This window comes from Triturus cristatus, chromosome 4_1 (genome assembly GCF_964204655.1).
Source record: "Triturus cristatus chromosome 4_1, aTriCri1.1, whole genome shotgun sequence".
In the NCBI taxonomy this organism is placed as follows: domain Eukaryota; kingdom Metazoa; phylum Chordata; class Amphibia; order Caudata; family Salamandridae; genus Triturus; species Triturus cristatus.
In genome coordinates, this window is record NC_140585.1 from 974,952,541 (window position 1) to 974,965,262 (window position 12,722).

The window sequence follows — 12,722 nt, forward strand, 5'->3', positions numbered from 1 at the left end:
ATACCCCACGCCCAATAATGGTGATACGAGATGTGCTTTTTTTTGCCGTTTTTGGAGCGCGAACTCGACCTGAAGGTACTGGAGCGCTCTATACGAGGTTGCATTTTTCTAGGCACAGGTTTTGTAGGCACTGGAAGATTAAGTGATTTGCCAATACTCCGTTTCAAATGAAATGGGTCATTAGGCTAGTCAAAGATCAGACCGTGGTGTCTTCAGGTGTGAGACCCACACGCAATGAGAGTAATATATGACCTGTGAAGTTGCTAGTAAGTGTGCGTCCTACGCCTGACGGGGGAGACGCACGGGGTGTGGGCGTATGTATTGTATTGTAATTGCATTGATATAGTGCTTACTACCCCTGACGAGGCGTCGAAGCGCTATGTATGTCTATAGCACAAGTAGGTGCATGCAAGTGTGAGAATCACACCCAATAAGGGGGCACGAGATGTGCTAAGGTAGCGCTGTATGACGTGGACAGCACGCGAGTGCGAAACACACACCCAAGGAGGGTGGCACCATCTGGTGTGTGCCTGCATGGAATTGTAAAATTCTAACTTGTGAGAGTCACGCGTGAAGTGGGTGGTTCTATGTAGGTATGAGACCAATTTCTGTGAGAGAGGCCCATGAGGTGGGTGGATGCATGCAGGCGTGAGACTTGTGAAGATGGCACGCAAGGTGCGTGATGTATATAGCTCGATAGAGCATGTCTGTCCCTGGAGAAAGGAAAGAGCAGAAACAGGGGATACACAGCTGGATGCATGCAGGCGTGAGACTTGTGAAGATGGCACGCAAGGTGCGTGATGTATATAGCTCGATAGAGCATGTCTGTCCCTGGAGAAAGGAAAGAGCAGAAACAGGGGATACACAGTTGGATGCATGCAGGCGTGAGACTTGTGAAGATGGCACGCAAGGTGCGTGATGTATATAGCTCGATAGAGCATGTCTGTCCCTGGAGAAAGGAAAGAGCAGGAAAGGGGATATACCACCAGCTGTGCCCTGGCCCCACACCTTCCTCGTGCCCCCAAGCACCTGCCCTGGAGGGGCGGGCAACGAGCCCCCACTCGGAAGCGAATTGAGGATAATTGGGCACGTGGAGAAGTGAATGGGCGTCTTATCCGGGCTGGCCCCCTCCTCTGCCCCCGCGCCGCCTCTGTCTGAGTTTGACATTTGCCACGTGTGTTGGCGTGGGCTCCGGGGCTGCAGCTGGCGGGGCCGCCTCCTTCCGCCGGGTGTCACTCCAGGGTGGGCGAGGGAGGGGTTTATAAAGGGAGAGAGAGGGAGGTGGTGCGAGGCGATCCTGCCAGTGACTGAGGAGAGGAGAGGCAGCTGCATCTGTCCCCGGGAGAGGCGTGGAGCAGGCTGTGCGGTGACACCGGGCGGGCACCAGACGGTGGCACACGGCTGCCGCGCTCTGCATCCGCAGCAAGGGGTGGTTGAAGGCAGTGTGCGTCTCTGCTGTGGGCAGTGTGTCTCTTGTGCTCTGTTCTGGGGTGTATCCCCGGCTCTTTGCTCTGGGCACTTCGCTTCGCTGGGTCTCTGATCAGTATTTGAAGCACGACTCTCTGCTCCGGACAGGGCGCGCCTGGCGACCCGCGCACGGTTTCCCCGCTCGCCTGCGTGCGCTCAGGGGCCGAGGTCCGCTCCCCCGCGGATGAAAGGATGCTGGACGGCGGCTGCAAGGTGGTGAAGGAGGGAATGCTGGAGAAGCGCAGCGACGGCCTGCTGCAGCTGTGGAAGAAGAAGCGCTGCCTGCTGACCGAGGAGGGGCTGCTGCTGGTGCCACCCAAGCTGCCGGAGCCCGCGCCTCAGGGCGCCGAGCAGACGCCGCCGCGCGTCAAGCAGCTACACTTCTCGCACATGAAGACGGTGGACTGCGTGGAGCGCAAGGGCAAGTACGTGTACTTCACGGTGGTGATGTCCGGCGGCCGCGAGGTGGACTTCCGCGGGCCCCAGGACCAGGGCTGGAACGCCGAGATCACGCTGCAGATGGTACAGTACAAGAACCGGCAGGCCATCCTGGCCGTCAAGTCCACCCGCCACAAGCAGCAGCACCTGGCCCAGCAGCAGCCGCCAGTGCCGGCGCCGCCGCCCACGGGCCCGCCTCAGCATCAGCAGCAGCTGCCGCCGCAGAGGCCGGTGCACCGCTCCCGCAGCGCCTCCAACTCCGCGTAGCCGCCAGGGGGCGCCCTTCCAGCGCAGGTAAGAGACTGCTGTCAGTCTGTAGAGCTGCGTTAAGAGCAGCAATGGCATATAGCGCTGGAGCACGGCTGGAGCGCTGCGTTTAGAGGAGCAATGGCATATAGCGCTAGAGAACGCCTAGAGCGCTGCGTTTAGAGGGGCAATGACATACAGCGATAGAGAACACCTGGAGCGCTGGAGCCCAGCGTTAGGGGAGCAATGGTATATAGCGCTATATAACGCCTGGAGCGCTGGGCACAGTGACATAGGGTGGCACACGCACATAGTGCCAAGAGGGCCAACCGAGCTCTCAACTGCTCCCCTGTAGCGCTGTTCAGAAAGGGTGCCATGACACACGTCAGAAGGTCCCTACAGCCCCGCGTGTGTGTGTGTGTGTGGGGGGGGGGGGGGGGGTGAGGAGGGTGGTATTCAACGCCAGGGTCTGTCCGCCTAGAAATAGGTAGTGATCCCTGCTGCGGTCACCATTAGCGATGTGAGTGGAGAGGGCGCGTGGACAACCAACACTGTACAAGGGCCGGCTCCCACACAGGGCCCTGCACGGGCCGATCCTTGAATATATTTGACATGTTGTAATCATGTAACAAACATAATGTTAAAATATGACACCATGTCTTCACAAATCTAAGATGTGCATTTAGAGGAATCGTTTCACCTTAGTACATCAGATTATTTGAGTAGTGAGAGTTTTTAAACAACTGAGAAACATCCCTGGCCCCTACCCTAATGACAGCATGCATCTTCTATGTTTCTGAGATTGTAATGATACCTGGAGTACCCTTTTAGTCTGTTGAATCAACCACATTAGAGGTTTTCGTGCAACGCACATCCCGAGCTCCCGTATTTAAAGGAGCTGTTATATGTGACAATGAACAAAAAGAAGACTCAGTTATATACACTATTTGCCTAGAATCACACAATGTGGTCAAGAAAGGAAGCCTGGATTGATCTCCGTCAGTGTGGCTCGTTTTGGGCTCGAAGTTCCAAAAAGACCTCGAGCTGGGTCAAAGCCAGGCAGGCACCTGTCTCATGCCTGGCTTGAGCTGCCAATGGCTCGCATACCTCTAATTTCCCGTAGTGTTGCCGTGCGCAGGCGAGATGGGGCTGCTGCCAGCCCGTAGCGCTGGGCACAGGGGGGCACATGTGTGCAAAGACCCATAGCTGCCCGGGGCTTCTATAGGCCATGCAGGGGGCCATGGAGTGAGATGCGCATAGCAACGAGCCGGGTCGGAAGCGGGGGGTGGGGGGAGGAGGCACAATGCCAGAGTTAGTGAGCGCTCCTATGTTGGCACGAGAGTGTCAAAGATACATAGCACCAGGGGGGAACTATTCCTCTGTATAGACACTGACATATACATGAAGCGCTGGGCCCCCCGCCGAGCCCAGGAACGGAACCCAGATAGCGGGTCAGGGCGGGGGGTCCTGTTCCCAAATAGTACATAGTGGAGCTCGTTAGACAAACGTATTCTGCCCCCCTGTGCGGTAATCACTATCAGAGAAGAAGTCTGAGCCCCAGTGTGTAAAACTCTTTCCCAATGAAGGTGTATGTGCCCCAGTGTGTGAGACTCACTCACTGAGAAGGAGTCTGTGTCTCAGTGTGTGAGATTGACTCCAAGAGGAGTCTGAGCCCCAGTGTGTGAGACTCACTCACTGAGGAGTCTGAGCCCCAGTGTGTGAGATTCACTCCAAGAGAAGGAGTCTGAGCCCCAGTGTGTGAGACTCGCTCACTGAGAAGGAGTCTGAGCCCCAGTGTGTGAGATTGACTCCCAGAGAAGGAGTCTGAGCCCAAGTGTATGAGATTGATTCCAAGAGAAGGAGTCTGAGCCCCAGTGTGTGAGACTCACTCACTGAGAAAGAGTCTGAACCTCAGTGTGTGAGACTCACTCCCAGAGTAGGAGTCTGGGCCCCAGTGTGTGAGACTCACTCACTGAGAAGGAGTCTGGGCCCCAGTGTGTGAGACTCACTCACTGAGAAGGAGTCTGAGCCTCAGTGTGTGAGATTGACTCCCAGAGAAGGAGACTGAGCCCCAGTGTGTGACATTGACTCCCAGAGAAGGAGTCTGAGCCCCAGTGTGTGAGACTCACTCACTGAGAATGAGTCTGAGCCTCAGTGTGTGAGATTGAATCCCAGAGAATGAGTCTGGGCCCCAGTATGTGAGACTCACTCCCTGAGAAGGAGTCTGAGCCCCAGTGTGTGAGACTCACTCACTGAGAAAGAGTCTGAACCTCAGTGTGTGAGACTCACTCCCAGAGTAGGAGTCTGGGCCCCAGTGTGTGAGACTCACTCACTGAGAAGGAGTCTGGGCCCCAGTGTGTGTGACTCACTCACTGAGAAGGAGTCTGAGCCTCAGTGTGTGAGATTGACTCCCAGAGAAGGAGACTGAGCCCCAGTGTGTGACATTGACTCCCAGAGAAGGAGTCTGAGCCCCAGTGTGTGAGACTCACTCACTGAGAATGAGTCTGAGCCTCAGTGTGTGAGATTGAATCCCAGAGAATGAGTCTGGGCCCCAGTATGTGAGACTCACTCCCTGAGAAGTAGTCTGAGCCTCAGTGTGTGAGATTGACTCCAAGAGAGGGAGTCTGCGCCTCAATGTGTGAGATTGACTCCAAGAGAAGGAGTCTGTGCCCCGCAGCCCCGTGTGTGAGAGTCACTCCACGTGAAAGAGTCTGTGCCCCAGAGTGAGACTCACTCCCTGTGAAGGAGTCTGTTCACCAGTGTGAGGCTCACCCCCAGAGGAGTCTGTTCCCCACTGTGTGAGGCTCACTCTCAGTGAAGGAGTCTGTTCCGCGGTGTGAGGCGCGGCCATAGAGTAGTACTCCATACCCCAATGTGTGAGCCTTAGTGTGTGGGGCACACCCCACTGAGTGTGACACTGTGGGGTGAAGTGTGAGAGCCACCGCGTGAGTCTCGGAGTGTGTGATTCCTTCTTCGGAGGAGCGTTGGCCATACTGCACACCTCGACACATTTGTTATGTTGCTGTGTTTATTTTGCTGGTACGAAACCCACACGGGGCCGAGGCTCATTCTTTCGACTTTTAAATATTGTCATTGCCAGGTGTACCCCAGGTGCAGCCAAGGGCTTAAAAACACCCGAATAGTGATGTGGTCCATATGCACGATACACTGACTAGGTAAGGGTACCAAAGAGGATAGCGCCGCTAGGTGGCAGCAGTGGCTCGCGGTGGGCTGCCCTCACTTGTTATCGAGGGGACACTGTTACCGGTACTTCTCAAGAGAAAACCTATACTTTTAATTTGAAAGCACTTCTCAAAAACAAGCTGGTACTCTGGTACAGAGTACCTGCACTTCCATTTTCCATTCCAAGCACTGGACTGGACACGTTTTCATGAGCTGTGACCCTGGCCTCAGGCCTCGGGCAGGGTTTGGCCCTCATAGAGTCCGAGTCACTGGACATGTTTTCATGAGCTGTGACCCTGTCCTCAGGCCTCAGCAGGGTTTGGCCCTCATAGAGTCCGAGTCACTGGACATGTTTTCATGAGCTGTGACCCTGGCCTCAGCAGGGTTTGGCCCTCATAGAGTCCGAGTCACTGGATATGTTTTCATGAGCTGTGACCCTGGCCTCAGGCCTCGGGCAGGGTTTGGCCCTCATAGAGTCCGAGTCACTGGGCATGTTTTCATGAGCCGTGACCCTGGCCTCAGGCCTCGGGCAGGGTTTGGACCTCATGGAGTGACACGTTTCATGAGCTGTGACCCTGGCCTCAGGCCTCGGGCAGGGTGTGGCCCTCAGAGAGTCCAAGTCACTGGGCATGTTTTCATGAGCTGTGACCCTGGCCTCAGGCCGCGGTTCTCCCGGGGCGCAGCCTCTCGCAGCCAGCCTGCCCCGGGGGCTGGCCAGGTTTCCAGGAATAAAGGCTCCATGCGCGAGGCAATTACCCGATAGCATCTCGCCAGGAAGGAAGTACCGCGCGCCGGCTCCCCACTTGGCAGCCGGGGCTGCTGTTACTGGAATATTTTATTCATGGGATGAAGTAACGGGCAGGCTGTGTTTCTTGGGTGAAAGCCTAGCTCCGCTTGTAAATTTTGCCCTGAACCGACTCCTCAAATGAGGCTGAGGCCTGCAACCATTCTGGGAATAAGTATCATGTTTACATCTGTGAAGTTCACCCGTGCACACAACTAACTGTGTGTTGCCCTGTCCAGCCTTTCTCGCTAAGTATTCAGCAGCTCGCCATATGTCAGAAGGCGAGCACGTTTTGTTTTTGATTCCTCGCGTTTGCTGTTTTCGACACATTTTGAAACAAAATTTGAACTCCGTTTGCATTTCTGCAGAGTTGTATTTCCTCTTCCCTTCCCACTGCTGCCTGTCACTATAGTGATGGCCCCTGCTGGTTTGGTGACGCGCGAGTTATTCGAAAACGCTTGCCTTCAGCGGAGACGGTAGCTGGCTTGTTTCGAAAAGCTTACAATCTGTAAATACATAAACAGAAGCTGTCCTAACACTCACAGAAAAAGAAAAACACTAGATGTCCTCTGGAGAACTGTGTTTTCCTCAACCAAAGCAAGAGTGGGGTTAAAACCTGGTCACGTGCAAAACACAAACTAGCAGTAGTTAGGGTGACCAGAATTTAAGAAGCAAAAAAAACAGGACAGGTCAGACTTAAAAGTAGGACTAAAGGTCGTACTACATTTATGTCTTGTCCTGTCTCGGCTTTTACGTACCCATATAAATGTAAATGTATGTGTGTGTACAGCGGGTGACATCACGGCGCTCTACATCACACATGGCATCACAGGAATTGACATCATAGAAAGTGGCACCACAAGCCACGACTTTTCAGGAAGTGGCATCGCAAGAAGTGACATCAGATCTAAAGCCCTCACATATATGTTTAACAGGTCTATCATGTGTACGTTTGAGCGCATGGCGAGGATAATAGTACAGTGAGCTATGGAAGATGATACGTGACTTCTACACCTTGCAATCCCCCAGTTTTATGTAACACATCCTGTACATTCATTTACAAACTTATATAATTTATTGTACATGCAATATGCACGTGTTGATGTAAAGCGCTCTGACACCTTGTATTGTGATGAGTAGGGCTGCACAAGAAAAAATAGGTGTACTCAAATTATTCCAACGCCTCCTCAGGGGAAGTAAGCCCTATATAAATGCAATTTGTTTAGTGTAAGTCCTGGGAAAGACCTAAACATCTGACATTCTCACAGTGCATGCATATCTCCTAAACAGGGACTGAGCAAAGTGAAAATCTGCCTCTCTTAACCCCTTCGCCGCGGCAGGAATTCCGCCGCGGCGCTGGGGGGGGGTTGGGGGCAGTGCGGTGGCGCTGTGCTTGTGACGGAACCGCTCCGTCACGAGCCACAGTTGAGCTGTGCTCATGACGGAGTGGTTCCGTCACGTCTCCGCCCACTGCGCTAATCGCCCGCACAGGCGGGGAATTAGCGCCGCGTGGGCGGAGCGGCGGCCAACGGCCGCAGCATGACGGAACCACTCCGTCATGAGCACAGCGCAACCGTGGCTCATGACGGAGTGGTTCCGTCATGAGCAGGGAAGGGGTTAAGTAAGTGTGAAGTGCTAACAAGGTGTGAGCCTTTGTTTCCCTTCTGCTTCATTTGCATCAGGTGTCAGGCTCCCAGCCAAGAGACTCCCGAACAAAGGAAGCCTGATAAACCTTCAAATTCGGCCTTTGTTTTGGGCCTGGCAGGTGTCTAAAATAAGAAAGCCGGTCCCCATGTGCAGGTTGTTGCTTGTTGCAGATGGAAAGCAGACAACGTGCAGGCGCTGCTGAAAGTGTCCAGGTGTTTAGGGACGAGTTCAGCACATTATTCAGTGGGGCCCACATTCTTGGCGGGTGGACGGCGTTCATCCTGTGAAAATAGTGGGTGGACACCATCCACCCGCGTGTAACCCATACTCATGCCCTGTGTGTACATATGTAAAATTTTCAGACGCATTCACAAGGGTACATTACATAACATTAGCTGTGGCAGAACCTCCACCCCGGAGTCCCCCCCCCCCCACACTCTCCTCCCCACTCTGTCTTCCTTCTGCTGGGAGCTGGCAGCCCACCTCATCCTGTGCTGCCTGAAAGAATGAAATACAATTAAATCACATTAGAGGCATCTCTTGAAAGGAGAGCGTAGTTTAATTTCTGCTTTGCAGAAGGACTTTATCTTTGTCCCAAAAACCGAGACATTTGTTGAAAAGTAGGAAAAGCGTCGGGAGGCTGGGACAGTCCTCTGAAAACAGGGACTGTCCTGGGCAATCTGAGACATCTGGTCACCCTAAGTAAACTCCTACATCAAATTGGCCTGCGTAAAAAGCGAGAACACCTTACCAGCTTTACCCTAGTTCGGAGAGCTAGTTATATTGATTATTGTGTACAAAAGTGACCCTTTCACTACACATCATGGATTGGGCCAGCCTGGAACATTATGACCGACACTGGAGATAGTCCGTGTCAAACACTTAAGGCACCTAGAAGTAGACTCTGTGAACCTGCCCACCAACCCATCAATGCTGCTCTACCTCACCAAATCTAAAACAGAAGCTGATACTTGGCCAACTCATCCACAACAGAAAGCGCACAACATCCAGACCATCCCCTGTTTACTGAATTCAGAGCAATGTGTAAAACCGGGATCCCGACTAAAGCAACAGAGATCAGAATAAGGCACTAATCTGAAATATAAGTCCAGATTTCTACTCTCGTTGCGTTATCCTAGAACCCTGTACCTGTAGCGTCCTTCACAGCCCGCTAGCATGCAACTACACCACACATGGAGCTCAGTAGTGCACGTCTTAATTCTTCAGAATACAACTGTTGACTGATTCACAATACCTCACCAACTTTATTTAACCACACGAGACACACCCCAACGCTTACGTCATCCTGAGGGGACCAGAAGGGTCTAGTTATACAAATATATACAGAACACTACATACACCAAAGTAATCTAAACCAAGCTGCGTAAGTATCTGAACTGCGTTTCTTCATTCATATGAATGGCGCTCACAGGAGATCAAATACTAAATGTACGTTTTGAACTGTTCTTCAACGTTATTTTAGCAAAAAACGTTTTGATTGACTATTTGGTTAAAAAAATGCGATTTGGACTAGATTTATGACATTGTTAAGTTAAAGTGCATTTTTTTTTTTTTTTTAATGTGGTCTGTTTCTTTTTTCAGGTGGAATTGCAATAATAATCCCTCTTGGACGGGTGGAAATCCAACTTGTCAGTGTCTCTGGCGGATCAAAGCTCCCCAGCTCTTGCAAAGCACTGCAGCAAATGCATCTTCAAACACTTCAAAGCCAGCTGATGGTCTGGGGGCTTGTGTCTCCCCGCCAAAAAGGAAGAAGCACGATTTCAAGTATGGAAGACTTTTATGGTTATTTTCGGACCCGTTTAAAAAATAAAAATATAAGATCATTTGGCAACCTGGCCTTGCTACAACATGGCATTCCATCATTTCTACTGTATTGTAAGTAACAGAGTACTTACTATTTTTGTTCTTTTTTGTGAGTCTTTTTTTTCAAAGTAGGTAAAGCAATTCACAGACTGGAAAACATACTGAAAATATTATGACTCTCTTAAGTTGGAAAACTTTCAGAAAGAACAATTTTTCCACATGTGGACAAAAGGGCATTGCAAGTTCCTCCTGTTTTAAGACATCCGCGGATGTATGATTCCGATTTCATGGAGGCGTAACTAATGTTGCGGCTGACATCAGTCGGGCCAAAGAGGGCCGCATTAAGTATTTACTGAGGCATATGAGTCACACTGTTAAATCCATTTTCCTAGCCGCGTGTCTGATGCAAGAAGGACCCAGTGTATTGTAACACAATTTGCCACTTGCAAAAGAAGATGACAAAGCTGTGTGACAAATCTGATTTGGGTCTAAGTGAGTTCAGCGCGTTGTCTCGTCATGTGAGGAGTAGCAAGTTACAGCATGACCCTTGTTAAAGCGATGACGGATGTCCAACTGACTTTTCTTTCATTCCACTTCTAGACTCATTATTACAGGCTCTTAAAAACTTTTTTTAAAAATCTGAAAGTTGACTCTTGCAAGGACATCTTGAGAAGCTTGGTTGCTTTTGAAAGAAAGGTGAAAGAAGACATCGAGCTTGTCACTTTATGCTTTGTGGAACATCTTATTTTTAACTTTGTGAGAAAACACCATAACATTATGTACACCTGTTTTGTATGTTATAAAAAGGGTAACGTTTCTGACAGCAAGTGAATTTTTTGAGTAACTTGGAATCTTGTGGAACGGTGAGATTTGGTCGTGTTTGAATTGCGTTCTGTGAAATTGTGAAATCTTCAAAACTGATCCCTAGAGTTTGAGGCTAGCGGACGACCACTTGACCCTTAGAATGTGTCAGTTGCAATCTGTACTCTTACGGCTGCAGACTGTGCTTGGTTTGTGGTTTTGAATGTGTAGATCATAGTCCTGTTCAGAATGACTCCTATTTCTCACAAGGTTACAGTCTAAAAGCTTTTACTTATGGAGAGGACTCCCTTACAATGTGGCGTTAACTATTGTTCGACACCTATTTAGAACAAATCCAGAAGGTTTTGCTGCCATTGCTGTCAAAGTTGTGTACATGGGATGCTATGACATACTCAAGACTTTTACATGATCTATGTATGTAGTTCTTCTCAGTGAAGATTGTACAAATATCTAATTAGTTATGTATAAGATAAGCCCAAAGATGAGTTCAAATGGCTGCTTCGGAACATCATGTGGTTTGCATCACAGCACATGCTTAACATTGGAGTGATCATAAGATATCAATCAATTTTCTATGATTTATTAACTTCCTATGTTTTTAACCCATTACTATAGACTATGAATCATAGGACCAAGGTAGTGCACAGAATTGTGCTGTTTTATTTATGTTTGGGTGACTTGAATGTTCAAGTCTGCATAAGTGTGAGGTGCCACGTATGCCGAAGCCTGACATCATCGCTTGCTCAGTGGGAAATGGCTCAAAATCTGTGCCTTGTAGGAGAACACTGAGTCCAAATCTGAACCTGCCCCTCTATGTCCTCTCTGGTGGGTTTTCATTGTCTCTTAACACCTGAAGACAATATTATGAATATTGTCCCCAACTGCTTGTCCCTCGTGTTAGAGCTAAAAGGAGGTTTGCTGTAAGGCCATAATTTCCGATCCATCACACAGTATCGGGCTGCATAAGAGGTTCTAACTGCTCGCACATCAAGAACAAAACCATTGATCAAAATTAGTCTTAGCTGGTAAATAAACAACAGAAGAGTCTTATCGTAACCCCGTTTGTCCATTTGTTATTGGTGTAGTACCTGCCTCAGCCTTCATGCAAGGTGCCTCAATACACACTTGCAGTAAGATAAATGATCCTGATTTCAGGTATCTGTGCACCCTTATTGTTCAAATCACTCTTCGGAGATACAACACTTGTTTATCATTCAGGCAGTACATATTACCATGGCACCGGACTTGAAGAACATATAAATCACTCTCATAGCTGGTTAACTTTCGTCCGTTCAATAAGGGAGGATTAACAACATGTTTTAATTATTTTGCTGAACAAGTTAGGTCAACTTATAGGTATATTTGTTGCTTTGGCCATGCAATCCATTTGCTTGGTTAACTCTTGTTTTTTTGTTGTCTCTGTCTTGACTTAGTGTTACTAAAGCGATTGTACAGATATTTCGCCTTCATGTCAAATTAATGTATCTTATAAAATTTGTGTAGAAAATTTAGGATTGTATTTCAAAAAGGAGTCCAGGTGGAAGAAACTAGTGTAAAAGTGGGTGTCCATTGTGGACAAAGGACACCAAAGTCCACAATGAAGCTCTCTGACTGGGACTGTTGTGTAGAGTTGCTTATTTATTAAAAAATGTTATATCTGTTACTTCCCAAAGAGGTTGCACCTCTTCAGGATCACAATATGCAAATGCCGGCTTCAGTGAAGTATCAAATGCTTTCTGCCATACAATGTGTTGTGAGCGACAACAGTCGTATGTTGTTGTAATGTAAATAATTCTCATAAATGATTTCTGAGAGATGTGATTTATTTTTCATATTTTCAAAATGCAATCCATTTCAAATAAAGAGACACCTATGGTATTAAAAGAGAATTTGGACTACCTGTCATCCTTTCGCTTTGCTAATTTCAGCCAGAATCATACTGTTTAAGAAGACTGGTTGAAACGCGATAGTCAAATTCTATGTCGATTTTTGGGTAAATCCTTGAAAGCTTAAAATACTCTTAAAAATCGAACACATTTTAAACAACAAATCAAAATGCACATTACAAGTTTATACCCCAAATTCACAACTTCATGTTTGAATGACAAGGAATCTTCCTCAGAGCAATAGCCACCTCCAAAGATCTCATTTGCTGTGAAGAGGAGACTGCATTACAGCACAACCATATATTGTATTTTAAGAGCAATGGCTGCAAGCATCCTTCAAGGATACAGATAATTGGCAAATTTAAGACCTGGCAAAGTTTATACAACCCCAGATACATATGGATATACAATTGCTACATTTGTTT

At 48.9% G+C, this 12,722-nt stretch overlaps 1 protein-coding gene across 1 annotated transcript; it reads left to right on the forward strand.

The window, feature by feature from the left end:
• The first annotated feature begins 1,275 nt into the window (after positions 1–1,275).
• On the forward strand, positions 1,276–12,300 carry LOC146855925 (pleckstrin homology-like domain family A member 1). The gene is made up of 2 exons (XM_085653871.1): positions 1,276–2,199; positions 9,368–12,300. The coding sequence occupies exon 1, from the start codon at positions 1,660–1,662 to the stop codon at positions 2,170–2,172; it is 513 nt and encodes a 170-aa protein (XP_085509997.1). The 5' UTR covers positions 1,276–1,659; the 3' UTR covers positions 2,173–2,199; positions 9,368–12,300.
• The last annotated feature ends 422 nt before the right edge of the window (positions 12,301–12,722 follow it).

Excerpts from the sequence above, each read along its gene's own strand:
- LOC146855925 (XM_085653871.1), top strand. The coding sequence starts at position 1,660 with ATGCTGGACGGCGGCTGCAAGGTGGTGAAGGAGGGAATGCTGGAGAAG.